The 27644-nt window shown below is 47.5% G+C and overlaps 1 protein-coding gene across 1 annotated transcript in view; it reads left to right on the top strand.

Moving 5' to 3' along the window:
* LOC119404958 (voltage-dependent calcium channel type A subunit alpha-1) overlaps positions 1 to 27644 on the top strand; it is a 561845-nt gene that overhangs the window by 490348 nt on the left and 43853 nt on the right. The window contains exons 23-33 of the mRNA XM_049418585.1: positions 226 to 362; positions 447 to 520; positions 1164 to 1263; positions 2530 to 2719; positions 2779 to 2885; positions 4592 to 4691; positions 4818 to 4978; positions 6268 to 6411; positions 8443 to 8644; positions 10169 to 10333; positions 17907 to 18017. Of these exons, the coding sequence (XP_049274542.1) occupies positions 226 to 362; positions 447 to 520; positions 1164 to 1263; positions 2530 to 2719; positions 2779 to 2885; positions 4592 to 4691; positions 4818 to 4978; positions 6268 to 6411; positions 8443 to 8644; positions 10169 to 10333; positions 17907 to 18017 (1491 nt within the window). The remainder of the gene's footprint in view (positions 1 to 225; positions 363 to 446; positions 521 to 1163; positions 1264 to 2529; positions 2720 to 2778; positions 2886 to 4591; positions 4692 to 4817; positions 4979 to 6267; positions 6412 to 8442; positions 8645 to 10168; positions 10334 to 17906; positions 18018 to 27644) is intronic.

The following is a 27644-nucleotide window of genomic DNA, read 5'->3' as shown; positions in this document are numbered from 1 at the left end:
GACCAAGATGAAAATGTATTTGCTGACGTTTCGGTTGTTCAGTATCTAAAACCAATGCGAACAAGGCTACTGTGTGTGAGCCGAAATGACGCTAAATATATTTTTCGTTCGGTCGGCGTCTTTCAAAGTTTTCACCAATAATTGCAAGTGTCGCGTGTCGCGCTCTTAATTTGGTGCAGTCCACTCAGTGAACCTTTTTTTTTTTTCGTTGCACCATTTTTGCAGAGGGCTAAGGAGGAGCTGGAGAAGGAAATTGCTGATCTGCAAATGGCAACAGCGGGTAGTTTAGATCCACCACAAGTAAACATATGTCCGCCATCGCCTCAGAGCGGTGCGCCGGGCAAAGGAAAAACTTTCCCTTTGTGAGTGTCGAACGGTTTCCCTCTTACCCCTTCATACCTTTTGGCGACATAACAATATTACCGCTCATTTTGTGCTATTTGCAGTCAAGAAAATCAGTTAGAAGCTGGAACTAAATTCAAGGGAACCAATGACAATAACAACATCGATGTCGATGAAGGTACGTATTTATATTCCCCCATAAACGCTCAAAACGTACATAGCGTGGACAAACATTACAGAGGTGACACCACGCAGCATCACTTTGCTTGATGGAGATCCATCACACATATTCTTGTTTCTTGTGTTGTGGTGCTTTCCTGCGCGCGCGAATATTTGTTGGAACAAAGGGTGCCGAAATTTAAACTGCTTTGATAAATGATGCAAGAACTGCCACGAGCACGTTATGTTGCGCCGCGCCGGTGACAGTCTTGTCAACAGATTATCGATGCTACCAAATTAACCTCCCATCCCCTTTTGCTGTAGACGCGACTAATGTATCCGAAATTATTGTGGTTGCAGATCTTATTGCAAAAATGCCTTATGTGATCTGATGACGCGCTCTAATCAAACGACGATGTAATGTTAGCGAGCGCGAAAGATTATTCTGAACTGTGCCCTGCATGAATAACGGACATATATGTATAATCGACGCCTTTGTCAAGATTTTAACGACCGACCACTCTGATCGTCGCTACGAGTGTTGCTTCTTTATCTGGGCACCAAGTTCAAGCACAGTATAGAGTTAGCTGTCACACCAATGGCAGTGCCTCGTCTTTCACCGTCAGAAAAGTGTAACACACTGTGTATCCCGCATGTTACAGATTATGCACCTCCCAGGGAGGATGACGATGAAGACGATATAACTGGTCCAAAGCCAATGATGCCGTACTCTTGCATGTTCATCTGTTCTCCGACAAATCCGTGAGTCACACATTTTTGGGCCTCCACGTAGCGACTCTGACGCTTCTGTTGACTTGATTGATTGAGTTTGTGCTATACTTGTCTGAGAAACTTACTGAGAAACGTGCTCATAGCTCATGCTCAGCTATGGGGCATTCAGAGCAATGTCGAATCATCACGCCTTGCTAGTCTGACGAATTGACATGCGCAGTATCCCACCGCGTTAACGCGCTTGTGAGCTCTCGATAATAAAGGCTTACTGACGTGGCAGATCGCTGTGCCCTTCGTTGTTGTCTCTGCCACCATATGTAATGTGACCTCCCATATTGACACTTCCCTGTAAGGGCAAAAGAGGGGGGTTTATTTGTGTAGAGCAGTTAATGCGAATTCACGCGGCATTTGCTTTTTCTTTCAACAGAGGAGTGTGGCCGCCACCGTCATGAACAAATGGCTGTGTTGCCTTAGCCACGGTAACAGGCCGGGCGAAATTAACAAGGACACAGTATCAACTAAACGCGAGGGCTAATAAATTCAGTTCATTTTAATGCTATATGAGCGCTTACGTGTGTAGAAAGAACCACCCTTTGCGTTCGCAAGTAGAAAATAAGGAAGGATGGGTCGTTCAAAGCAGATAGCCTTTAGGATGCCTTTAATCATCGAATTACTCTAAATAATTAGCCAACATAAACGAAGATGCGAGCCATAGACGCCGACAGAAAAATTCTGAAGACCCAAGCCGAGGAGTGTATTCACCGGATGGGCCTCGATAAGGAGAGAGTGAAAGAGCGAACATATGCAAGGTTAACACCATGTTAGAGTAAAAAAAAAACCGTCTAAATGGTTTAATACCCTCCAGGGGACACAGCGGACGAACGGCTAGCTAACTATTAAGACGACTCCATCTTTAACGCCAGGGACAGTGGTAGGAGCGGCAATGTCCCCAATGATTGGCGTCGACATCTAAGTGAATCCTTTCCCAAAAGGAAGCTTTCTGTCTGGGAGCTTTAAAAGAATATGATATGTCCAAGCGTCCTCCTATAAAATCAGCTTTTCATGTTCAGTCATGCTGAGGCCGTGACGATAGTCGAGATAAAGCTGTCAGTCTTTTTTTCTTTGGTCACTACTTTTACATATATATATTTTTTTTTCATGAGGTACTTCCCCACTAAGGTGATTGGCTTCTGCTATCAAAATGAACTTTATTCCTGCTGATGTGATGAACTGTAGTAATTCAATGCCTCCATGTTTTTTTTTATGTTTAACGTGTTGCTTTTTTCTCATTCGTAGGATCCGACGAGCCGCCCATTTCATTGTTAATCTTCGTTACTTCGAGCTCTTCATCATGATCACCATAACGCTTAGTAGCATTGCCTTAGCCGCAGAAGACCCAGTGGAGGAAGACTCGACAAAGAATAGAATTTTGAACTACTTCGACTATGCGTTTACGGGAGTGTTCACTGTCGAGATGCTTCTAAAGGCAAGTGATCTTAGCCGGCGCTATTGTGCGCACAACTTTCACGGGCTTTTGCATTTCAGATCGCCGATCAGGGCGTCATCTTTCATCCAGGAGCCTACTGCAGAGACTCCTGGAACATTTTAGATGCCATTGTTGTCATTTGCGCACTCATTGCCTTCGCATTTGCGTAAGTCTGTTCTGTTGTGCGTAAGAAAATAGCTTCTTTTCTGGCACCGTATTTCGCTCTAACTCCGTGCTGGTGTATTCGATAGCTCGCGTGACGATATATATACAGCCGTGAACATTTGTACCATTCCCTGCACTTCCCTGAGAACCTCACTTGAGCTATTGTCCTGTTACTTGCCTTTGTCAGACTCGTCATAAATTAGTGAAGCTCTGTTGCCGTTAGGCGGCAATTGACTGACCGTGCAACATGTTTTGTCTCCCCGGCTTTTACTTCGGCTTGAGGTTTTTATAGAGAGATGAAGAGAAGAGAGATGGTGGGTTAATCGAGGCAGTGACCAGATGGCGACCCTACATTTAGGAAAAGGGGGCAAGAGGTTTCCAGTCAGTGGGTTCACACACCGGAATAGAAACGTCCAGCTACGCACTTAAGTTGTCATGTGCATGCTTGAACTTCTCGGTCGAATTTATGCCCTCTCAATGGCTCAGACCAGCACGAACAGAATCTCGTCGACCGACGAAAGCAGAGCAACGACATAGAAGGTGCTCAATAGTATTTTTACGCCGCAAAGACTGCATGCGACACTATCGAGAATTTCAATAAGGAACCAACAAGTAAGCGTTCGTGAATACGACGAGCAGCAATATGCGACACGATAAGTTGCACCGCGATGAGAAACTCCTATGGCACGCAAAATCGCAAGCAAATATAAAAGATGCGAGTGAATGCGTGCAATAGGTTGTGAAACCCAGCAAATCCCATTGCCGAAGCGCAGTAATAAGTGGCGAATGAGGCAAGTTGGTAGGTCATACTTGGTGGCGACAGCTATGGAGCGAAGTTAAGGATGACGGTCAGAGAGACGAGCGCTTTCAACTGAGTTCCTTATTCTAGACCACGGAAAGTAGTAGTCGACATAAACAGGAACACGTGTAGGAGAAAAAAACATGGTGCTAAGCAATGCAAAATAAAACAAACAAAAAACAGCAAAAAATTAAAAAATATATATAATGCTACCATTAGCGCTCAACGTTGTGACTTCCACTGAGTCCGTCGTCATTAGCTTTGCGCTACAGCTCTCGCCACCTAGTGGTAATAACGCTGAGATCAAAGTGGTGTAGAAACCGTTCTCGACTGCTGCATAGGCGGCTGCTATAGGTCTTGTTAGCAAAACAAGTGCGCAGCTTCATCTCCGCTGTTTTTGCCGACAATTCCGCAGTGATTTCGCAGTCATAGAAATCGCTTGTCGGAGAGTTTATTGGTAGGCGTACATAATTTTATCCGTACTACAGACATTGTCCATCCTGCATCCATACTACAGACTCCATTGAAGTCGCAAAAATGCCTCACCGACGAGATGAATGTTTACACGCGTAATCTACGGCACCTTGCACATCCACAAGTTCTGCGGCTCCGTATGTTATAGTATGCGAAACTTCGATTCACGTAGATAAAGTTGAGAGAGTTAATTACAGCAGCGGTACAGCTGTTGGAACTGGTATAACCGTCCGCGTAAACATGCAACTGAAGTTGCTAAAAACTGACAGGCTGGTCTGACTCTCTTGAAATTTCAGGCTGGTTTATTTTTAAGTGTTGTATCAAATGGGCGCGGAATGCCGTGCGAATTATTTCTTGTTCTATTTTGTGCTGTTCAGCCATAAAGACGCTGAGATCAATAAGTGAGTAATTTGTCGTTGTTGATATTACTGCAGGGGAAGCTCCACAGGTCAGAACCTAAGCACCATCAAATCACTGAGGGTTCTACGAGTCTTGCGGCCACTTAAAACTATTAAACGCGTCCCCAAGCTAAAGGTAAAACGTATTTCCATTTATTCTCTTTCTGGCACATTTTGTTGAGAATACAACGTTCGGTCATTTGCCGTCTTTCCGTTCCGTTTAATGCGCATGGTAACACAACCTCTGATTCTTCTTTTATAGGCCGTGTTCGACTGCGTAGTCACATCCCTCAAGAATGTGTTCAACATACTCATCGTGTACATTTTGTTCCAATTTATCTTTGCTGTGATATCCGTTCAACTATTCAATGGCAAGTTTCACTATTGCACTGACGCGTCCAAGCTCACGCAAGGTGAATGCAAGTACGTACCCTATTACCTTGTCTTCATTTATACCATTCATAAAAGCGCTGAAAGGTAGGCGGGTTCGTGCGGACTCACGACTGAAATATGTCGCGTGACACAGATGTAAAATGTGGAAAAGCAGAAAAGCCCACGTCCTTGCTCCTTTGTAGTTCTGTTGTCATCGTGTGTACATATTTATTTGACCAATCCCTCGGAAGATTTCGCACTATGAGTGTTGAAATTTACATGGACTGAGCGTCTGTTCGTTTCTCGTAGCAATTCGTATCGTTGATTCACTTAAACACTGACTGAAACGCTCGGTCGGCGAGAGCGACCACGTAATTTTACATGCATCTAGACTCTCTGGTACGGATTCGCTCACAGTGTTGCAGGTTTGTTCGAAGAACTTGAATGAAAGCGCGGCACCCTCTTGAAACGTCCACAGGCCACTGAGCCGGAGATCAGCTCAGCTGTTTTTTGCTGGTGCTCGAGCCTTCCGAAGACTCTTCATGGGGCAGGACCATTTTGTCTCACTCTCTAAGCTCTGGAACTCAAACGGTTCCTCACCACGCCTCATTGAAAATGTTTGCCACGAAGTGGGAGTTGTAGCGCACCGCTTAGGGAGTGTTTTACTGAATGATCTTCTCAAATTTATTCGTTATTGGAGGAGTTAGAAGAATGTAACAGTCCTGTTACCATGGCGCTTGAATGCGTGCGCCCCTGTCAACAGAGGTTCTGTCCCCGTTTGCCTCGGCTAGCGTCCGCAAGCGATGTTCCTTACCTGTTTTCTCCTGTGAGCCGGAGTCGATGCACACCATGAAATGACGAGCCCTGCCGTTTTCTTTTTTTCCCCCTTCATTTGCTTCGCGGCGCATTTCTCCTGGCGGGATTGCGCATTCCGCATTAGATTATTAATCGAAGTTACGAACCATGGCTAGTGACGTTGCAAGCCGTGCATTTTGCGAAGGGCAGTTGTGCGTGTGGCCTAGACCTCGCGCTAAGCGCGGCTCCCTCGAAAGGAAGAATGTGCTGCTCTCTCTTTTTCTTTTTTTTTATTTCGTCCGTTTTCACATCAGGAAGCTGCTTTATAGTTTGCAGATACGGTCGTAACCGTGGGATCTACGCGTCGCGCTTGTTCGTTTGCTGTGCCCAAACTTGGTTAGGGGCCCTTTAGGGATGGTCTATAAGGTAGCGCGAGTTGGGACGTCTATACTTCTTTTTATAACGAGCGTGAAAGTTATGGTAACGATGCTGTGGCATACCCAGCACTGATGTGCGAATGCGCTTTCATCATTCCTTCCACCCAGGGGAGAATATTACGTGTTCAGCGACGCGGACGAGCCACCCAGGGTGGAGCGGCGTCAGTGGAAGCACCAGCCTTTTCATTACGACAACGTGATGGCGGCCATGCTGACCTTATTCACTGTGCAGACGGGCGAGGGCTGGCCACAGTGAGTAACAACACATTCACTGTTCACTCCCGCGATAAAGCGTTGTGACGAAAGCAGCGCGGAAATATTGCTCCTTATCCAAGCTGCTATCTCCCCGCAAACGTAAGAGTGTGCTAGTCATCCGCCGCGAATAATTTCTCAGCTTGCCGTCTCCCTTCTTTATTTTTCTGCTATCACCTCCTTAATATCCATGTCGTCAGGTGAAGCAAACGGCATGCTAACTTGGATCTTACGTGCCTGCCAGTGTGAGGAATAGAGCTGAATGCAACGAATGGCGTGATTAAGATTCAGTGCATTTTTGCAGTTTGTGGTAAGTTTACTTACAAGAAGAACATACGCAATCTATCTCGAGGCCGCGGGTTCGATTCCCGGCCACGATTCCCGCATTTCGATGGGAGCGAAATTCAAAGAACGCCCATGTGCTCAGATTTAGGTGCACGTTAAAGAACCCATGTGGTCGAAATTAATAGAGAGTCCCCCCACGCGCTATACGGCGTGCATCAAAATCATGTCGTGGTTCTTGCACGTTAAGCCCCAACAATTACCAGCAGTGATTATTATTATAATATACACAGTTTGTGCCTTTTTCTATTTAGGCATTCCCACCTTTCAGGTGGATAGATCGAAAAACTTTATTGAGAGCCCTGAGAAACGTGGTTATCGCGCAGCGTGCCGCTCCCACGTTTGGGACGGGCAGGCCGAGCCCGGCCGCCGCATCGTGCGGTTCTCTGGACGGCGCCGATGAAATTGGGAGATATATTGTAGATTACATACCTCTACGTACGTATCAAGATGTTGAATGGCTCTTGCACCAAACAAAGACGCTTTTGTTGGAAGCACGTGAAGTGTGCATAATCGTAGTGTACGTAGATGGCTGCTTGAAAATGGTTGCAACAATTTCCTGTGTTTTCTGTCGTAATGTGATTTCAGGCCCTGTGCCATGATAATCGGTCGCATTGCAGCTTCTTATTGGATATGTTGATCGACTTTCATTAAAGTGAGTTAAGTACGCGTTGCGCTGCAGGATAAGCCACCACGACTTAGAAAGTGTTAGTCAAAAGTCAGAAACTACAGGCTGACGGTCGTTGTATTGCGGAGCTGTGTTTGCAGAGCTGGCATTGCTTGTGGCGTCATTTGTATGGAACAGGTACACGCGAGGCGGAGGACACATGCGGCGCGCGTTATCCGAGAGAAAAAAACGCACTGCAGCGGCTGTCAGCTTCATCCACATGCTGGTGTGCCTCGCCAAAATAGCGCGCCGACTTTTTCCTTTAATGATAAGTTACTCTATGATTCGACTACGTGACAGAACGTATTTTCCTAATATTATGTCAAACCACTTAAGTTTCAGGAAAAGCTTGACACATAGCTGCCCAAGAGAACTGGTAACAGCGGTCGAATGTATGGACCCTTTCTCATCACGTTCTCAAACGCGCGCCAAGTTTGCACATCAAATCACAGCAGTCAGTCTATTTTTAAATGATCAGTTCAAGAAGGCAGCACCTGGTTAGCTTTATTGGAATGACAGCACGATAGCACTGGCTGCTTCTCGATATTAGTTTAATTCTGTGTGAGTGTCCCCGTTTCAGTGCGCCAAGACAAGAACTTTCCTGGGCGTTATAGAGACGTGATAATCGCCCTTTGTCGGGACAAACGGTTCTGGGACCTTGGCTCAGTCTGTCCTCAGTACGGAAGGCTTTGAAAGCATTATTGCGCTTCTTGCGGACAACTGGTCTTAGACATAGACTCTAAGCAGTGTCGTATTCTCCTTTCCCTTTTTTTTTGTTCCATACTCTCCTTTTTTTTTATAACATCTCTCTTCTGTCACCTTTCATCCCCCTTAACCCTTCCCCCAGCACAGGGTAGCCAGCCGGTTCTAAGAACTGGCTAATCTGTCTGTCTTTCCGCTTGTTTCTTCCTCCCTTCCTTCCTTCTCAGAAGGCACGCCTGTTTCTAAATATTCGCTTACAACGAGAGCATTACATCGTTTGTTTTTTCGGTCGCTCACTGACAGCTTGTTCTTTTCTGCAGAGTGCTTCAGAACTCTATGGACTCCACGGACGAGGGCAAGGGGCCCCTGCCTAGATACCGAATTGAGATGTCCATTTTCTACGTCGTCTTCTTCATCGTGTTCCCTTTCTTCTTTGTAAATATCTTCGTAGCACTCATCATCATCACTTTTCAAGAGCAGGGTGAGAAAGAGCTCGAAGAAGGCGAGCTTGACAAAAACCAGGTGAGATAATTCGGGTTCTCTTTCTTTGTCGAAAGGTAGTGTTACGTTTACTCTTTACCTTGCCCTCATATATATGTGTGTGTGTGTGTGTGTGTGTGTGTGTGTGTGTGTGTGTGTGTGTGTGTGTGTGTGTGTGTGTGTGTGTGTGTGTGTGTGTGTGTGTGTGTGTGTGTGTGTGTGTGTGTGTGTGTGTGTGTGTGTGTGTGTGTGTGTGTGTGTTTCCTAAATGTTCTCACTCAATGACTTATGACTTTCATCAAGTACTGGCGGCCCCATCATAACTTACGCCAATCAAAGTCGTAATTGATGATGGGGCCAATCAAATAGTTGTAATGGGCTGGCATCAATGACCCCTCGAAGCCCTAGTGTTGCTTGAACGACCGCTCGACTCCCTGCTTGTGCTTGACGAGCACGTCACAAGAGCGCTAAGAGCACAACAGCTATGCACTATTCCTGCGCTGCAGGCTAGCGCGGTAGCCCTACTACTATACTCCACCTCAGAAATTCCCTTCAGCACTGTGGAAGCTACAGGGCCCTTTAGCCAATAAGAAGGGCGAAAATCCCTTGCGATGTATTCATCCGCGCCGCGTCGTCTGCTCAATGTCCCTATGGCGTCTGCGCGAGCGCTTTGGGCGTGTAAAGCGAACAGACGGCAAAAAGGAGAACTTGGCTGCGCTCATCGACTCTTGTGCCGTCCGCCTCGAATTTATCACGTCGACGTCGTGCGCTGTGTGGCCCGTGAGTTCCAAACTGACGCCTTTATTTGCTTTAGATTTAGGTCATGACGCTTCGACAGCAGTGTATTCGTGATTATATTGCGCTATTTTCATGAACCGTTATCTCTCGGCCCGTTAGGCTTAGCAGGCGTGGCTAAACAAAAGTATGATCTCGCCAATAACGACAAAATGGTAGCTGATGCTTTGTCCTCGTCATGAGATGGCTAAAAGCGGTGGCTCATTTCACCATTTATGTCTTGCTATCAGCCCTGTGGGCAAGTAACAAGCTCAACTTCGGATCGAAGCGGGCGGTCGTGTCTGCATGGGCACTGCCATGTTGATTTGTAACCACAGTTACTGGCGGTTACTGATGTAACAATTAAAAAAATACGACGCAATTGTGACGAAGAATAAACGTATCGCGCATTGATGCGGTGTAAGACGTGCTATAAACAAGCGCAAATGCCTCAGCCCTGCGAATTGTAAGGTAATTATATCTGGAACTATATTTTGCTGCGCAAGCATGTGACTTGCTTACACCCCGTAGCTTTGGTAGTGCTGAACGGTAGTGGTGAGATGGAGTATAGGCCTACGTCTCTGCTCACAGTTTCGAGACGAGGAGGTCAAGGAAAGTGAGAGAGAATTAGCACGCCCTCACGACACCTTTAACTAAAGGAACATCCTTTTTCATTGAGCCCTTGACAACATATGCCTTGCATTCCTATAAATATTATGTGCGCATGTTCTTTTTTTTTTTAACTCCACTGTGCGCACATGGCAACTACAAAGCCCGTTTTTCCCGTTCCAGAAATCCTGTATAGATTTTGCCATTCAAGCCAAGCCACTGCAGAGGTATATGCCAAAGAACAAAGACAGTTTTAAATACAAAGTGTGGAAGATAGTCGTTTCAACTCCCTTTGAATACTTTATCATGGTATTAATTGTGCTCAACACCGTTCTGCTCATGATGAAGGTAAGTGAGAAGCTTTCTCAGTTAACCCGTTGGACAAAGCCGTGTCGCGAGGTCGCGGTGACCAGCGACCGCGCGGCCCCGGCTCTCGAGCCGTGTGGATTCGGGGTCGCGCGATCGCACTTGCCGCCGCAGATTTCCTGGTTTGATCGTGTTGATGATGCGGCATGAGGCGGCGGGCGGCGGCCTGCATGAGGCCCCCTTGGTGTATGCATCGGGGCCCGAATTCGGCTGGGCTCGGCGGCCAAGGGCGCGCCGCCCTTGCATGCGGCCCCGCCCTGCTTCCTCCCTTACATATATGTATATACGTATATATACATAGTGCTTGCTCTGTCATGGTCACCCGGCGCGCACGCGCACACTGCCCGCGGCCCAGACGCACGCAAAGCAGCACCAGCACAGGCGCCCGCACCACACGCGCGCACCGCACGCCGCCTGAGCCGAGCTGCCTTCGCAGTGAGGGATCGCGGGCCCATGGCCACACTGCCAAGCACGGCGTCCGAGCCCCGTTTCTACGGCGGACGACTCCGTGGCCGAAAGCTCGGGTTCGTCAACTGAGGCCACTGTGCATTTCCCGGGACGATGACTAGCGGGATATTGTTTCCTGCTTGTAGGAGGCTGCGCGCTCAAATTCTCTCTTGCTCAAAACCGACGCGCTCACTATATTACGTTAGTTGCAGAATTACCGGTACACTGCATTACCGGGTTTACGTAGACGTTCAGATCAACGCTGGATAAGGCATACGTGATGCCGCGTTACAAAGGTGAAAGAGGAGCGAACATGAGTTATGCGACAATTAGCTCAAGAAGTCACGAATTGTGAAATAATTTTGCATATGAAGATACATCCCCATTTTTTAAGTTTCATTTCTGTGTATGATCTGCTTTAAGAAAAAAGTGTAGTCTCATATCTTGAAGTCATTCGTACGCAATGTTTGCTTCCTGCCTAACATCCATGACATAATGATTCGACCTTTATACACACCGGTGGCATACATCCGTAACCAAAAGTGTCTTCGAGCGATGTACCAAGTCTCTCGTAACTTTTTAGATATTCGTAACTCTTTCAAAATGAGGGAAAACTATGTCCCCACCTGCTTTTGTTCCAAGAGCGGCATAGGTGCCCTTCCACAGTGGCAATTGCAAGATGGACTTGCGCAATGATCAAAAATTATTTCACCTAATGTGATGCAGTTAACGCGACCTCAACTTGGAGCGAAGTGTGCTTACTCACGTCGCGATGCTTCATGCCGACATAAATGCGTCCTGGTTTTGGTACGTTCGTTTCCTCTACAGCAGAAAGTGGCTGGAAATATTTTTTTTTCTGTTCGTTCCACGTGCCGAGCTGGTTTGACCATGGAGAGGATAGAGTCGTACGTTGTTAGGTAATATTTAAACCGGCCATGTGACACGTGCACAATGGGTAAAAGGCATTTTTATCTCATTTCTCGTCTGCGTAAGTAAATGACTGTTAACTTATGGGTTACCTGTCGCTTCGGAACAGAATCGCTTATGCGCTTATTTGAAATTCTACAATTTCCAAGTGCGTGTGTATACAGTCATTCAACTGCGCCTCGTGCGGCAATGAAGTATCTTTTTTTTTTTCCTTTTTTCGAACCTAAAAAACTAGCGATGCTATCTTTCATTGATTGTACCTCACGCCCACTCCTGTCGGCCGCGTATGACAGTACGTGAGATTGCCCGCGACATCACGGGCGCCTGTTGCACATCTGTGTAAGTTTGTATTGCATGCTGATTTGACATTTTGTGTGTTGTTTCCTTGCAACGAGAGATTGAGCGCTCTTCGTTCGAGGCACTGATTCTGTGCTGCCATGCGTTGTCGCGACACCCAACGTCGTTTTGCCACGCTCACACCAGTACAACAGCAATAAGCGATTAACTGCTACCTATTCCACGGCTCGCATACGTTGGCCGCATAAGTGTAGGAAGCGTATAGTTTCGTCAACGCACAGCAGCACAGTTTACTGACAAGCGCACTCGTACTCCTTCCGGCTGGCGCTGCGTGCGTCGTGGGCGGTGCAATGCGCGCGCGCGCGCGCCGCCCGTGACCATGGCATGGAGCTGGGCTGCCCCCCCAGCGGCATCCGCGGTACTCCGTGGAGAGTATGTCAGGCCCCGCAGCAGGTGTCACTTGTGCATCGCGCGCTTGCATGCCGACGCCCCGCCCAGAGGTTCAGCGCCCTGGTCTCACGCAGGACGTGCTCGACTTTGTATAGGAACTGAACTGTGTGCTCCTTTGCGAGCCACCGCGCTCGAATCGTCGCCCTCGAATGTGGACCAACTCTGAGCCTCGTGTCTGGCATGGGCGTTTCACTGCCGCTCAACACATCTCACGCAGAGCATGCTGCCGTGTTACGCTCTTCGGAGTTGCCTCAAGTTTCTGGGAGATCGAGACTCCGACAGATGGAGGCAGAAACGCGCCTCCCCAGGGACCAACATTTGACTCAAATCAAGCTTCACGCTTGAATAAAACTATGTTCCGAATGCAGTAGCAGTGGGCGCACTTTGAGAAAATGCCACAACGAGCGCCGACTGGCGAGCCGCTATTGGCTAACACGCATGCTGACGTCAGTCGTTGTATGTGTTACAAGGTACCCTCCGTTAGTTGAACGTGGCCTAATGCTCGAGAAGTGAATCAGACAGCCGTCTGTCGCTCGGCAGTGATGCACGCTTATAGAAGACAGAGCCTATGGAAGCCACTTCAAGCTATTACCGTGCAGAGCAGGTCCAACCCATGGCAACTCCAAAAAGCGTAAAGCCATGTGTACTGACCGATGCTGCATCATGTCGTGAGCCTTGCTATGGACATAAAAATACGCGCACATGAAAGTTTGTCGCGTAATGAGCGACATGAATTCACCGATGCTCTCAATAATTGGTTACCAGGAACTGCACGTTTCGCAGTAGTACGGCTGTGGTCTGGAACAGAATATTGCCCACGTAAGATGGGTTACGCAGGCATGTAATAGCATATATTGTCAGCAAGTAATGGCACGAGTAGCCAGAAAAAGAAAATGCTGCATATCTGACTCGCCCGCATGGTTGACGGCTTAGCATTCCGTATTCAGAAACCAAGCCTCCTAAACGCTTCATTTTTGAAGTAAGCCCCTGAGAAACTTGACTGATACTTAACGCTTAGCTGATATTTCGCCTGTTCGTACTGACCCGAGGACAAGCCACTGGCACTTGGTTAGAAAATAAAGCCTCGGTGTCCATGGCCAAGCTTGTCGTCCGTGAGAGTGCCGTCACGCATCTCTTGTCTGACAGTACTTCTCTTGCTGTATGTAGCAATATCCTTCTGCAGCAGAGACAACACACGCATTTATTAAAGCACCTTTACCTGCTCACCTTGCCTGCCACCGTTATCTTTCCTCGTTCACTCTCGTTGGGCCATAGTCTTCTTTATGGTGAGCCTTACATGTCCCACCTCCTGGTCGCCACGTCCGAGCACTGCCTCACGCTCAAGCACCCTGCAAAATGGCTAGCTCTGAAAGATATTCTGCCCTGAGTCATGCATGCGTTCGCCAAAGTCGCATGTGAAAATTCTGGCTCAAACTTGGACCACGGGCTTCCTAAGGTAGTGGCAGTATTACGAACACGCCGGTGTTTCCTGCTGGTACATTGGTACGACAGAACGTATTTGTAACCACCAGCGTAGGCTCAGACGTGGTGGCTGTCCCGCATTGAGCACAAGTCCATGGGTGATAACCTTGCCGCTCATATGCCTGCTTCACGGCCTGTATCACAGCCCCAGATATTGCAATTCTAGTTTCTTTTTGAGCAATGTGATGTCGGCCGTAGATAAAAATAGTTGTCCTATCAGTCTGACGATACACAACTGTGAATGATCGTGGTTCAGGCTCTTTTTTTTTGGGGGGGGGGGGGGGGGGAGGAAAGGCGGGGGGGGGGTTGTATTCGTTAATGTCGAGTGCTAGGTAGCTGCTGTTATCTGGCGCTCAGGAAACCCCGTGTGATCGCTGTTTCATTAATTTAAAATAAATGGCAACGCAGCCAGAAGTGCATGATATATGGTGAAGGTTTAACAGCTCTGAAAGACGAAGGAAAAAAATTAGTACGTGACCACGCATGGGCGCTGACTTTTAAATACTTTCCATTTTGCATAGTGTACGGTATACGCGACACAATAATTGAAGTAGCAGGGACATTTGAATCTTATTAAGCGATGATCACGCGCATTTGGGCCGTATATTTCTCACACTTTCCTTAAAAAACGGTAGTTGAAAATCAGCGTCATTGCAAACTCATTCTGTCCGTAGTCTTGTTGCGCTGTGAAGTATTGACCGTGATCGAGAACCAACTACCCCACTGGCAAGCAGGGGCGTAGCCAAGGGGGGGGGGGGCTTGGGGGGGTTCAAACCCCCCCCCCCCGAAATTTTTCAGTTTTGCTTGCCTATATATACACGCACACATACAAACGCACGCACGAACATACATAAAGTGTGGTTGAACCCCCCCCCCCCCCGAAAAAAATTTCTGGCTACGCCCCTGCTGGCAAGCCTTAACGAAATGGACGACGTAATGTATTGCACGTGCAGCCTTGCAAGTATCGAACCCAAGTCCATACTTATAAGTTTGTGCCGCAAGAAAGACTAAATTATTGTACCGTAAGAAAGACTAATTGTGAATTTAGTTACGCCTAAAAAATCACACGTGCAAAGAAAAAAGCGCCTTTGCTTTCTCGTACGATAACTAAATTCAGAAATTTTTCGCCGCAGGTGTATCCTGCAAATGAGAAAAAGTTATTGTCTCCTTTTTTTTACCCGTCTCGCTTTCTTCTTTATTCTAGTGGATAATTCGCTTTACTGCTACAGTGTCGTTCAAGTAAGGTGGCTTAATCGAATAAACATTCATCCTCTAAACGCAGCGCACGAACGAACATCTTCTCAACAAAGGCGTATAGACGTCGACTGCCTTTCACAAGACATGCAATAGTGTGAATAATTACAAGCCTTACACCGCGTCTGTGTGTGTGTGTGTTTTTTTTTCCCCTTCTTGAATGTCATGTATGCAAATTCCTTGGTTTTAAAATAGGAACGCCATATGCCTCGTGCATTCTTGAAACTGTGGCGCCATGCTTCGCTGATACGATTGCGAAGAATAGTACGTGCTCTGATGCAGTTTTAATGCGATATAATCCAGAGAAATAGACAAGTCACGCTTTCTTACTGAGAACAAAATGAAATACCAGGACATTTTTCAGGCAGAAATGCAACTGCAGTATTGTACACCGCGATTTTTGTGCCTTTTTTTTCCCAGATTTTCAGTCATCATCAAACTCAACACCTAATATATTCATATGTCGCGTCAGTTCGTTGCGCCAGACAAATATAATCATTCGCTTTTTGTGTTCTTTAGATTTGTAGAATGTTGGCAAGTTTCATTTCAGAAACACCGCTGAAGCTACTTAGGTGCTTGCTCACCGGAGCACCATTGGATAGGTATTCGCTGCCAGTTTTAGATACATATTGCATTTGTCCTTTTGCAAAGCTCCTGCAAATCTCGCCGAAAAATCTCGTAAATTTATATAAGCTTTGCTGTCAGTGCAGCGAATTTCGCCTAAACGAGTTTACGTATCCAGGGCCTTCACGTTGCCCGCTGTTTGCTTGCACATTGTCCTGCTCAGTTCGTAATGGGTAATAGATAAAGGCTATTTCGCAGCGCAGCTCTGGCGTTGCTTCAGCGGCGTTACAGCAACAAAAAAAAACGAAAAAGAAAAAAGAAACGCAGCTGAATACGTGCGCTCGTTCTGAAGCAACCACATCAGTCAAGCCAGCTGACGGCAATACTAAATTGCGCGCACAGCGATTAAACCTAGGTGTATTAGTGACAGAGTCTGTAGAAAGGCTTGCTATCAAGCCAGAACGAAGAGAAAAATCTTTTGTTTCCGACAAAAAAACAAAAAATCCTTTATTGGTCCACAGTAAAAGTTTTACTGGTCCCCGAGTGTACATGTTGTTTTGAGAAAACCCAGCGAAAAGAATAATTGGAGAAAGTTCGAGAGACCGTAGAAGACGGGGTAATATAATGGAGGACATTCAGTGTCGAGTTGGTTCCTGAATACGGGTGCAAAGCAAACCTTGTCACCTAAATTAGTGCGTCGACAAACGCCATCCGATGAGATTTTGCTCACCGTCTCGTAACTTTGACCACAGACCTGGTTGTGAATAGCTGTTTTCAGTGATCTCACTTTCCAAGCCGATTTATTTGCTTAACGTGCGCGACTAACCTTCGTTTTCGTATTATCAACTCTGAAGCAGGATGCACACTTTTGTTCAAATGTTCACTAGTCACTGTGCACGTGACCAGATGTGTTGTATATGTGAGCCCTCACGCCTTAGCATTCTCGGCGCTCCGAATCTTGATACGACGTTGAGTGATGAAGAAATCATGTCATCTATTAAAACTGGAGCTTCAGAAAACTGGGCACACAGCCCCAATATTCGGCTCACATTCTGCTTTGCTCACGGGCTCACTGGCCTCAGAAATATTGGAAATGTTTGTACTTATGATTAACCGCATAGTTAGAGTGCGTTTTGAAATGTTTCACTGGATATTTAATTTCGAGGCTAAGCTTTGAGTATAAGGCACAGTGTACGCACAAAATTATTCTTTAAGGAAACACATTAGCTAAAAAAAAAATGTGCGTACCGCGACCTTCCGCAGGGTAAAAAAAAGGGTAGGAAGTGTCGTCTGCGAATATTCGACAAATATACGAATGTTTGTCTTGTCTTCGCACCCGTAAATTTGAGTTCGCAAAATTTGCAACAGTGAGTTTACGTTTAAAAAGGCGTAGATATGTGCATGACCTAGCGAATGTAACATGCCACACTGCGCCGAAAAAGTGGGAAAGGTAAACGAAAGAGGAGTCGAGGGTGATGTTAACGCACATGTTAATAGGTTTATTTGGTATCTATGAGACTATTTAGGTGGACTACCAATTGTTCAAACGGGACGGTGGCAAACAACAGTGAGTATGCAAATGCCTGCGTCTCAATTCGTCTCTCCCGTTGGCCTGAAATCCGCTCAGTGTAACGTATGGCCATAATTTTCCCTTTACACTGATCACCAGAATGCGGTGGGCGAATATGACGTTCCTGGCCGGCCCAGTCAGCCAAACTCGTGCGTGTTGTGCATGGCTCAGAGTTCAGGGCATCGATGTTTGTGTGTGCGGAGAGCCGTGACAACACGTGTTGCCTTCACCACGCGGCGGCCCAGAGACGCGCACCTCAGCATGCCAGGCGCGATAGCCGCTTCTTCCCACGTTGCGCAGCTTGCTGCACAAACACACGACGGTGCACACGCGTTGTCGCTCTGCCCATCAGGGCCGCCGCCGCCCGCGGAGGCCAGCCGCCAAAGGGCAGCGCTGCATTACGAGTCCGTAGTTGTAGCCTCCGAGGAGAGCATTGCTGTAGAAGGTTGTTTATTTCAGTTTCATTTGCTTGGCTTTTGTTTTTCTTTCTCTTTCTCTGTGACCCTCCCCCCGTGCTTATTCCTTGGTTGGGGTCCTGTGCATCTCTTCGTGGCCGGCGGCTAGTTTTACAATCAAAGCAAGACGCTGAAGAACACGCTCCACTACATGAACGCTGCCTTCACCGCGCTTTTCACGATTGAATGCATTCTCAAGGTGGCCGCATTCGGAGTCCGGGTAAGGCTCCCGCCTTAGGCAGCGCTTGGCCAACTGGAACAGCCAGCGAGCTACGGCCACTCAAGACGCGGAGCTCGCTGGTTGGACCCGTCGGCTTCTAGAACTGTAGCTCCTGTTGCAAGCTGGGCAGTAAGCGCCGCCCGAGAAGCTTCTAGTGTCTTTTGCTGTGACGCTGCCCTGGGCTGCGCGCTGGTGACTATATGCCTCTTGAGAGGGTCCTTCAGTGTCAGCTCAGTGGCGGCAGCACGACAGATGGCGCCACTGGCAGGCCTGCTCTGTACCCAGCCGCCCCCTTCCAGGCAGTAGACGCCTCGGTTGTGTAGCGGGCGGCTGCGCACGCATGCGGCGCCGCCCGGTTGTGTGCGGAGAGAGCACGGCCCCCGAGCATGGCCGCGGTCTCCCTGTAGACCAGCGGACGGGTAAGAGCAGGCCTGTGTAAGCAGCCCGATGCGCTCCTGTGCCATGCGAGGGCCAAAAGCCTGCCAACCGCAGCGGCCCTCATGGTGTCGTCCGACAAAACAAAACTGAGCTAGCTTCCCTTGAACGAGGGTGCAATTTGCTGCATGTGACATGGTGAAAGTGTGACATGAGTTTGTGCTAGCAGCATTGTAAGCATCTTCTAGGACCTCGACGCTCGCACCATCGAAGGCCCCGTCAGGAGTGGCGTCTCTACCTGTCCCACATGTACACACCGCCCCCTCGTCCATGCTTCACCTCTCTCTGTCCTCTTTCATTTTCACATAACGCCGGTAGTTTTTAGTTCCCTTCGTGTTTCCGCTTCTTTTTGTTCCTCCTGAGTTTGCGTATGTTCTCGGTTTCCCTCAGTCCACCCTTCGGAGAACCCCTGTCGCGCACCACGGAGTCCACTTTACGTGCTTCTTTCCGCGCCTGCCATCGAGCACCGAGAGGTGCCGCTGGCAGATGCCCTGTAGGCCGCCAGGGGTTGTTGTGGGCTAGTCGCGCTAGGCGCGCGTACCGTGCCTCGCCATCCCGCTGCGCGTCAACGTGCCTTCCCGACTGTCGGGATAAGACCCTCAGTTCAAGCCCATTGGTCAGGCGCCCTTTGTTCTGCTCTCTTGGGAACATCCCACTTACTGCCTGCCCATGTCCTGCACGCCAAACTGCATGCCAAGCATCTTCAGCACCTGCTGCCGTGTGGAGCACCCGCGACGGGTCGCCGGACGCTTGCCTGCCGCCCTGCTCGTTTCTTGGGCATGATCGCTGCACGTTACTGCTGCCGCCGTCATAAACAATGATTCTTGGGAGGGGGGCAGCGCCTTTAGCGCACATGGCACCGCCGCCGACAAGGTTACGAAGCGCCCCTTGGGTCTGTCTCCTTGTGAGGCTCACAGTGGCCCTTAGCGCTGCGACAGAAACTTCTCGACGCCCCTGATGTAGGAAGAACGTCACACACCAGGCGTGATACATCCCAGGAGAAAGCCTAGAGCCTGCTTGAGGTGCTCCACTGAAACGCGGTGCCTTCTACCAGCAAACGCTTGCAGCTACTCGGCAGTGTTTGATGCACATTAAGGTATATTTTGCTTTCCTTTATTTATTTACAGACCAATTCAGGGTCGGCAGCTTGCGCGAACGAGCAGCACTATGTAGCCAAAAAATCATAGCTGAGTATCCACATCCTTTAAAACGGGCTCACGTTGTATCTTGCCAACTTTGACATGCGTACTAAAGAATGTCACAGCCTGACAATATGGAAGCCCAGCTTACGCACCCTGCTAAAATATGAAGTCAGTATCTGTTATAAGGCTCACGTGCGGCAAACGTAGGCTTACCTTGCGTTTTATTTTGGTTGGGCAATCTACACCTTGCACTAATAGCGAAGCAATAAAGATAAAATATACACGCTTAGAAAAGTTTAGACCGTTGCATGGTCACTTGTACGTGCTCGAACATTTTTCGCTGTTCAAGGTCGCGTAAATCGTGATGCGGTTTCTGCACTTTTAGGTGCGAACCAATTGAGAATAAAATGTTGCACGTGCGAAAGTAGGCGTTAATTACTCGCTTAAAGAAAGCGAAGCACCGCACATCCGTGGGTTTGCGATTATGCGGCAAAGAAAAAAAGAAAGATCTCCACACAAAGAAAGAAACGTGTCGCTATATGTCTTGCACCACTGAAATCTTTCCAGATGCACATGCACAGTATTCTAGATGGTGCGTTCAGGGCTTTCTGCGGTGCTGTCACCCGGTGGCGTTCTTTAGGACACCTTCACAGCGCGCTCCATGAGCACAGGCAAGCAGTTGGTCCGCGCGTGACAGAGCCGCTAGCCAAGGGGCGTCTCGTGGAGAACCTGGTGCGGACGCTGCCTCCAGGCTTCCATCCGCCGGCCCTGCGACATCGCGGGGCATCCGCGGACGCGCGCTCCGGAAGCAGCGTCCGCCGTCGGCCGTTGCCGGGAGAGGGTGTTTTGTGGGGTCGCGCTCCTCCTCGGTGGCTCATTACCGTCCTTCTGGTTTCTTCCCTTCCCTCCTGGTGGACCTCTAGTTCCATTATGCCAGCGATTTATATTCCGACATACTAAGCTACTTAAACATGGCCTTCACTATCCTTTTCCTGCTGGAATGTATATTCAAGTTCATGGCTTATGGATGCAAGGTTTGGGAAAATCATATTTTTTATCGTTCCGTTTTGTTTCGTTTCATTCTGTCTTTTTTCTGCTGTGGTGACTGAAAGTGTGCGCAGCTAACAATACACGCAGCTTCCTTGTACCGCCGCGCTTCTCGCTCTTTCTTTCGCTTTTTTTACTGCGACCCAACGCGCCCTTTTGCGAAGCGGTCCGTTTAATGTGGCCACATTCGCGTTACGCTAACCTTGCTAGGAAGGGCAGAAACGCTTGCGTACCCCCTTAATCGGCGACCGCGTGCTACCATTCTGTCGCGTCGGCTACTCCATCATTTCCCCGCATCGTGCCATATTGTTAAACGATCCATTTCATTTCCCGCTCTTCTCGCCATACATAGTCCGCACGTCGCCCTTAACGACGGTGCGGTTTGAAGGGTGGTTAGGAGAGAGGACTAGAAGATAAAATGAGATTGTTGCAAAATAATGTCTACAGTGTTTCTGTTGGCTGTAATGCTAGGCTGCAGGCATTCTAGGTATCGTTGCTTTCTTGTACGAAATGTCATTTCATTGTCTAGTCTTTAACCTGACTTGTTCGGCAAGGCTTACGCTGTTCGCCGAAGTTTTATTAAAGACAAACTTTTTTTTTTCTGCTAGAAAGTAGTTGCAAAATATGCTACTCTTACACAGAGATCGAGCAGATTTATGGATTAATGCGCTAGGCAACTGGCATTCGCTTTCAAGCTATTTGCAACATTGCACGCTTCTACAGTATGCATTCAGCTGCTATGAGAAAGAGCGACTAGTGCAATCTCCAAATAACGACAAAACGAGTCATCCTCTATTGGCAAGCGAGGCCAGCTGAAAAGGGCACTAAGTTCAAGCATTTGGCCGTGCCAAGCTGGCGCATTACTACTTTGAAACTCTGTTAGTGTTGGCATGGTGCCGGGAGACGACGTAGTGGCGGTGAAAATCGTAGTTAAAAAAGTGGTCTTCCCTTTCTCAATTTCTTGCACGTGAGACTCCAGAACCCATGAAGTCATTACGTTACAAGTGAGGTGCAAGTTTCGGCGTACTCGAGAACTCCTCTCTGACATGGAATGGCCAAAAACACTTCCGGGTTCAAAACTCTTTTTACTCTTAGCGTCCTGCGTAATCATTACTTTTGTCATGAACGAGTGGCTTCTACCGGTAGTTTCCACAGCTCGTGACGCCACTGTAAGCTCTTACGGGATTCTAACAGTGCGTCGTCACGCTTGTAACCTCGTTGCGCGTTAGACGCGTAACTTAAGGAAAATGGGACCTTTCTTGCCACTTCTTAACTGCAGTCTGCCGATCTATCTAAAGCAAAATACTTCCCTCATTGTCCCCTTTGTACGCCAATCACAGTCGCTCCCTTTCGCCAAGTGTTTCCCATTCGAGAATACTTGTTTTCACCATTACATTTCCGCCAGTAAACTGCACAGCGTGATCGCCGCGCTTCGCAGCGTTAGTGGTGCGCCATCGCTTTTCGGGAAACGAAAGGAACAGGCACCTCTCACAAAGCGAGGTCTGTTTCTCCTGGCAAGGTTAATAAGCCCGGCGGCTATGGGTTGCTGCTCTACATTACCACGCATCGATGACTTACTGTTTGTATAAAAGGTATATGTGAGGAACGCGACGCCGGAGAGATCGTAATTGCGCCTTGTTCTAGCGTGCAGACAAACGCTGATGTGTTCGTACACCACATTAAACGGTTCCTGGGTGTAGTGCGTGTCATTACTGTTCATTTGCTGAAAAAAAAAAACTAGTGCTATTCGTGTCTCTCCTCAACTCATCACTGTTGATTAGTATTCCAGAACTGCCAGAACTGATGGGCAAACTTGTTGCGAGAACAAAACAGCAAATACATGAATACGTGCTCTTCACAGGACCGCGTGCACCAACAAGACCGGGTAGCCAACGCAGCTTGGTTTATTTTTATTTTTTTTCTGATTTATAATAAATACACATGTAAATTGTTTTCCTAATTTCTTTCGATTAGGGATGAGCAATTATACGCGTAAATTATGCTTGGTGTTGAATGTGACTGTACACAGTGATATTAGCAGCTGAAAAAGTTAGCGGGACAACGTCTCAATCGCCCTAAAGTTAGTGCGCACGATAGATAATCGTGCAAACTTATGTAAGCCTCGCAATATGTCGAAAACAACACCAATTCCATTAGCAAAGTCCTTATAGTACGTTCCAGTTTAGTGGGTACAATGTAGACGCGTGGCGAAGTCCCATGAAGGCATGGGTACTTTAAGCGCACTTTAGTAAAACAGTGTATTAACACAGATTGAGAGAACCCAGTAAAATGAGGCGAAACAATAAACTAAACCTACACGGTTATACAGATGGCCCAGCAGACAGCAGTGGAATATCACTTGGAATATCACGTGTATCACTGGAATATCACGTGTAGAATATCGCTTCATGATAGCAAGAAAAGTAAACAGGTCTTTCGTTTCTTTTTTCTTTTTTTCCTGAGGACTGACCACGACCGTGCACCTCCCCTTCACAAACACATATAGTGAGTGATAGCTTAAGATTTCTCATTTTTGAATATTTCATCTACGGACTCCTGCCTCCTTAATATCACTCCTTAAAATCCCTCATAGTAAGTAGTTCACTATAACTCATAACAACTTCCTTATTTATCACTATTCGCAATTAAAGGCCAACTGCAACGAAATTTCGCACACCTCAAAAAGCCGATTTATAGGCAGTCTAGCCGGGGATAATGCTACCTGCCAAATTTCAGCTTCGAAATGCAAGTGGTTACCTCGGAAAAAAACCCGCCAGCACCAAAATTTTTGATACCGAAACTAGAAAAACGACGCCATTACAACTGACCGGAAGTGACGCAGACTGCAGCCCGACTGACCGACCTATGCAGGCGAATCGTCTGCTCTGCGCTCCGAAGTATTCGGTTCGCAGCCGCGCCACAGACTTTTCTTTTTAAATGGTGACGAAAAAAACAAAGTATGTAAACATCCACCCTGAAGGAAACACGGATACATGCGATAAAACTCTTTTCTAAGCATCGGCTGCCCGCTTCGCACCAATCGTCTCGCCCTGCTGTCTTGGAGAACTCACTGGTTCACAATAAATGATGCTGGTGGTTTACACATCGGGTATTCTCGCTTCGTTGATAGACCACGGACGGTAAGACAGCGTTGTTTTCTATATCGATGCTGGGTTTGGCACAGCCCCTTTTCTACCGAAAGCGTCCCTGCATTTCTGTAAACACTTGTCTGACTGCACCCAAAACCTAACACATTAAACCTAATATAACACAATTTGTTTTCTTAAAATACGTTTACGTGTTTGAATTTCTTTGAACCGAGCACGACTACATTTCTGTCGAACTTTGCTGCTTTGACTACTAGCAACTAAAAGCGAGCCGATCAGCTTTTGGCGCTTTCATTACTCGCGCATAGATGGCGCAGCTAGTCTAGCGCTTCGCGGGGCGTCGTTTTACTGGCTTTACGTTATACTAATGTCTTTAGAATAGCGTTACGCTATATTTTAGCGTGCGAAACACGCTGACACAAGCATCTTAGGCTATACTAAAGCTGTCTAATACGAATACGAATACCTCTTGTCGCCGGTGCTTCTCCATACACTGGTCGGAGCTTCCCGCTGCTGGGTTTGCAGTGGCTGAATATTGAAGGCACTTCGTCAGGATTCAACATTCTTTTCAGTTTCAACAGTATTTGGGCGAAAAGAGACCGGTTGTACATAAAGTAGTCGTCTTTGAAGTGCGCCGCGTAAAGTACCACACTCTTCGATAGCTCCCATTCCTTTCACCTCACCGCGATAACCCGCAGCTATTGGAGCTTTACATGTTTCGGAAAAGCGTGAAAGCTAGTCCCGTCCGTAACATACGTCTTCCAGCAGCCTACGGCCCTGCATTTCGTCCTGCAAAATAGCGCGACGCAGAAAAGGAAGGGATGCGGCTGCAGAGAGTTCTGCTCACGTCGGCCGTGGACTGTGATTTACGTCATTTCCGTTTCTGTCCGATTTGCCCGGGCACACCGCTAGGGCTCCGCGTCGTCTGCTAACTGACAATTAGAGCACCGATTATAAATGAAATACGCGACTGCAAGATTTTTCACTGTGATTATCATTACTTACCCAACATATACAACGCATTCCGAGCGAATTCTGTCCAAGTCAAATTTCGTTGCAGTTGGCCTTTAAGCCATAGTAGCGATGGTAGTGTTTACGCACAGAATAGAATGGTTGTGTAGCGTTCACGTAGTTCAAAAGGCGGTAGTGGCCCTACAGGCAAAATTTACTGAGATGGTTTTACTGTAATCAATGTTTGCGTTGCTCCCAGAGCATTTGTTCTATCGCTAATGGAGGAGAGTTACTTTCTTTCGCTCGAAGTTTCCGTAGGATGCAGGGGTTCCTCGTGTTGCGTTTACATCTTAGTTCGGAAACATAAGCTCGGAATGGTAGAGTATTCTGCACCGTGACCGACGTTCAGCGTACAGTGAAGACACAGGAGCGAGACTAGAGAGTGCTCCTGTTCGAACACGGAATTGTCACGTTGTAGAGATTAAAAGAAAAACACTGTGTAGAATGAGTGTACTCATTACAATTATATGTATTAACTAAGAAAGAGAACAGCTAGAGAATATGCACGCGCATGAAATGTGGCTGCATTCAAGATCTGCTGAATTCATGATTGGCCCAAACAAGGAGGTTTAAATAAAACTTGCTGGAGTGGAGGCCGCCTATACTTACGAATGGGCCGCAGTGAAGCCGCGCCGCGCGCGCGGCGGCCATCTTGCCATGGGCAAGAAGCGGGAGCTAAAGCGCGCCCGCCGCGCTGATCGCGTCTCTCCGCCGTGGTTTTTAACGGTTATGGCGAGCATTAAGGGAGAAGTTGTCAAGAATAAGAAGCCAAATGGCCGATAAGAACGCAGTCAGTTTTATTCTGATTCTTTTGGCATTTTCCCTGCAAGCATGCACACCAATGAAGGGTCTGTATCATTGGTTTTTAAATATAATCATCTTCGTAAGAGCACACCTCACTTCTCGGCACTCATTTTCCTGTTCATTTCATTCGTCATGTGACGGAGTCTTACGCATATGTGGAGTTTGGCCACTTTATGTGGGTGTCCAAAGCTCCACACTAAAGGATATGCTCACCAAGAAGGATATGCTCATCAAGGCTTGAAAGCCATTTATTTTCTCAAGACAAGCTCATAACCTCCAAAAAAAATAGTTTTAGGTTTGCATGGACGTGCTTCAAATATGGGCATTCAGCTTGCAGTCGACACTATTTCAATAGATATATAGCATTTCGATACTATTTCGTTGGATCGGCTCTCTCTTATCCTGTCAATGAATCAATTAAAAACGCCCAATTAAGTGGCAACCTAAGTCGTAAGTTTAAGCCAACGAGCATATATACACGCAGTCTGTCATCATGCATTCCAGCCCAAAATCTGCATATCTACCCACATAGTCGCCCACAGTCCCAACATGTTTGCTCATTTGTCATCAACAATCAAAGTACAGCAGAGTTTTTGTGCTGCATTAATTGGGCTATCTTTTTCGAGACAGTGACTCATCTATGAAGGCAGCATTTCTTTTGATGGAATTCTCTTCTACAGTGCTCGATTAAACTTCGAATGTACATACTCATAATGTGATGGAGAAAAGAAGTGCAGCGTTAACGCAAACGCCCGCAGCTCGGATGGATACGTGCCTTTCTGGTCTTTTCGTGGCCTGTGGAGGGGTTGTATGTTTGTAGAGAGACCGCAGTGAACCCCCCCCCCCCTGCCCTACTGAGACATGAGCTTTTGATCCTTGATCTCGTTTATTATCGCTTGAGGATCGAACCTCGCTCTCTTTGGTCAGCCTGCAATTTTTCTGCTGCAGAATTTTCGTCTTGAACTGTTTATCTCCCCTTAGGAAACATGAAGCGTTTCTCCGTAATGCTGCCGTGTAGGTGATGCAACTGTCACATCTTCAACAACTTCTTTCAATTTGAACACATATAACGGCCGGAGTACTCCGGGGCCTCGGTTAGGTCGCTTTATTTGCAGCTGGAACGAGCATTGCACAGTTTAGACCTACTAGTTTTACTCGCTGCGCTGCATAAAGCAATACAAATAACAAAAGAAAAGGCACGAATGTAAGAAAAAACAGGTCCTCGTGTATTGCCCAAATGACGTTACTTAACCTCGTAGCTGCGAGCTACCCTTTTATAACACAACAGGGCAACCGATAACGAAATCTAGGGAGTCGCCTATTTATATAATTTCAACGAATAGCAAACGATGCGTCCTTTTCCTATTTGCGCTCCGCACCAGTGCTATCAACAAGCACAAGAATGTTTATCACTGGGTTTTGCAAGTGTTTTACAAATGCGGCAAGCACAGTCGAACAACTACCGGGTCGCAGCCTAGTCCGGTCGAAACAATTCGGCGAGAAGTGCCTCGAACATATATGTGATCGCCGTCTTTTGGCTTCCAGACTTCCCGTCAAACAGCCTGCCCCAACGTGCTTCGAACATTTGGCTTCTTAAGAAACCGGTTAGGAAAAAAGAATGACCGTCAGATGTGAAATTAGAGACAGGTTGCGAGCTGTCAGCATGCGTTCCGGCATACAGAGAAGCTTTCATCAAGCTCGAAATGTTCTGCTTACAACTGAAACTTCACCCCAGAGTACCTTTTCGCTCGATTTATGTAGCCGTACGCAACGCACGATGTACCCAACAACGCCCGGACGCCACCACACCAGAGAACATCTGGAACATCTATGCGGCCGCTGCAGCATGCGTTGCGGAAGGCGCGCCTTCTGCCTATGGCAATATGGCGGCGCGCGCCTTCAGCTGAGGGGCGTCTCCTCCACTCCAGCAAATTTTATTTAAACCTCCTTGGGCCCAAACGATACGTCAACTGTCAGCTAGAGCAAACATAACTAATGCAGCAGCAAGGAAAGAAGCAGCAGCAAGGATTCATAGCGAAGGTCTCGTTCTGACAGATTTGGTGCCTTCAGGTAGTATGCGA

Source organism: Rhipicephalus sanguineus, chromosome 1 (assembly GCF_013339695.2).
Source record: "Rhipicephalus sanguineus isolate Rsan-2018 chromosome 1, BIME_Rsan_1.4, whole genome shotgun sequence".
NCBI lineage: Eukaryota > Metazoa > Arthropoda > Arachnida > Ixodida > Ixodidae > Rhipicephalus > Rhipicephalus sanguineus.
The sequence above is the reverse complement of the archived record's forward strand: the minus strand, read 5'-3'. Positions and strand labels throughout refer to the sequence as shown.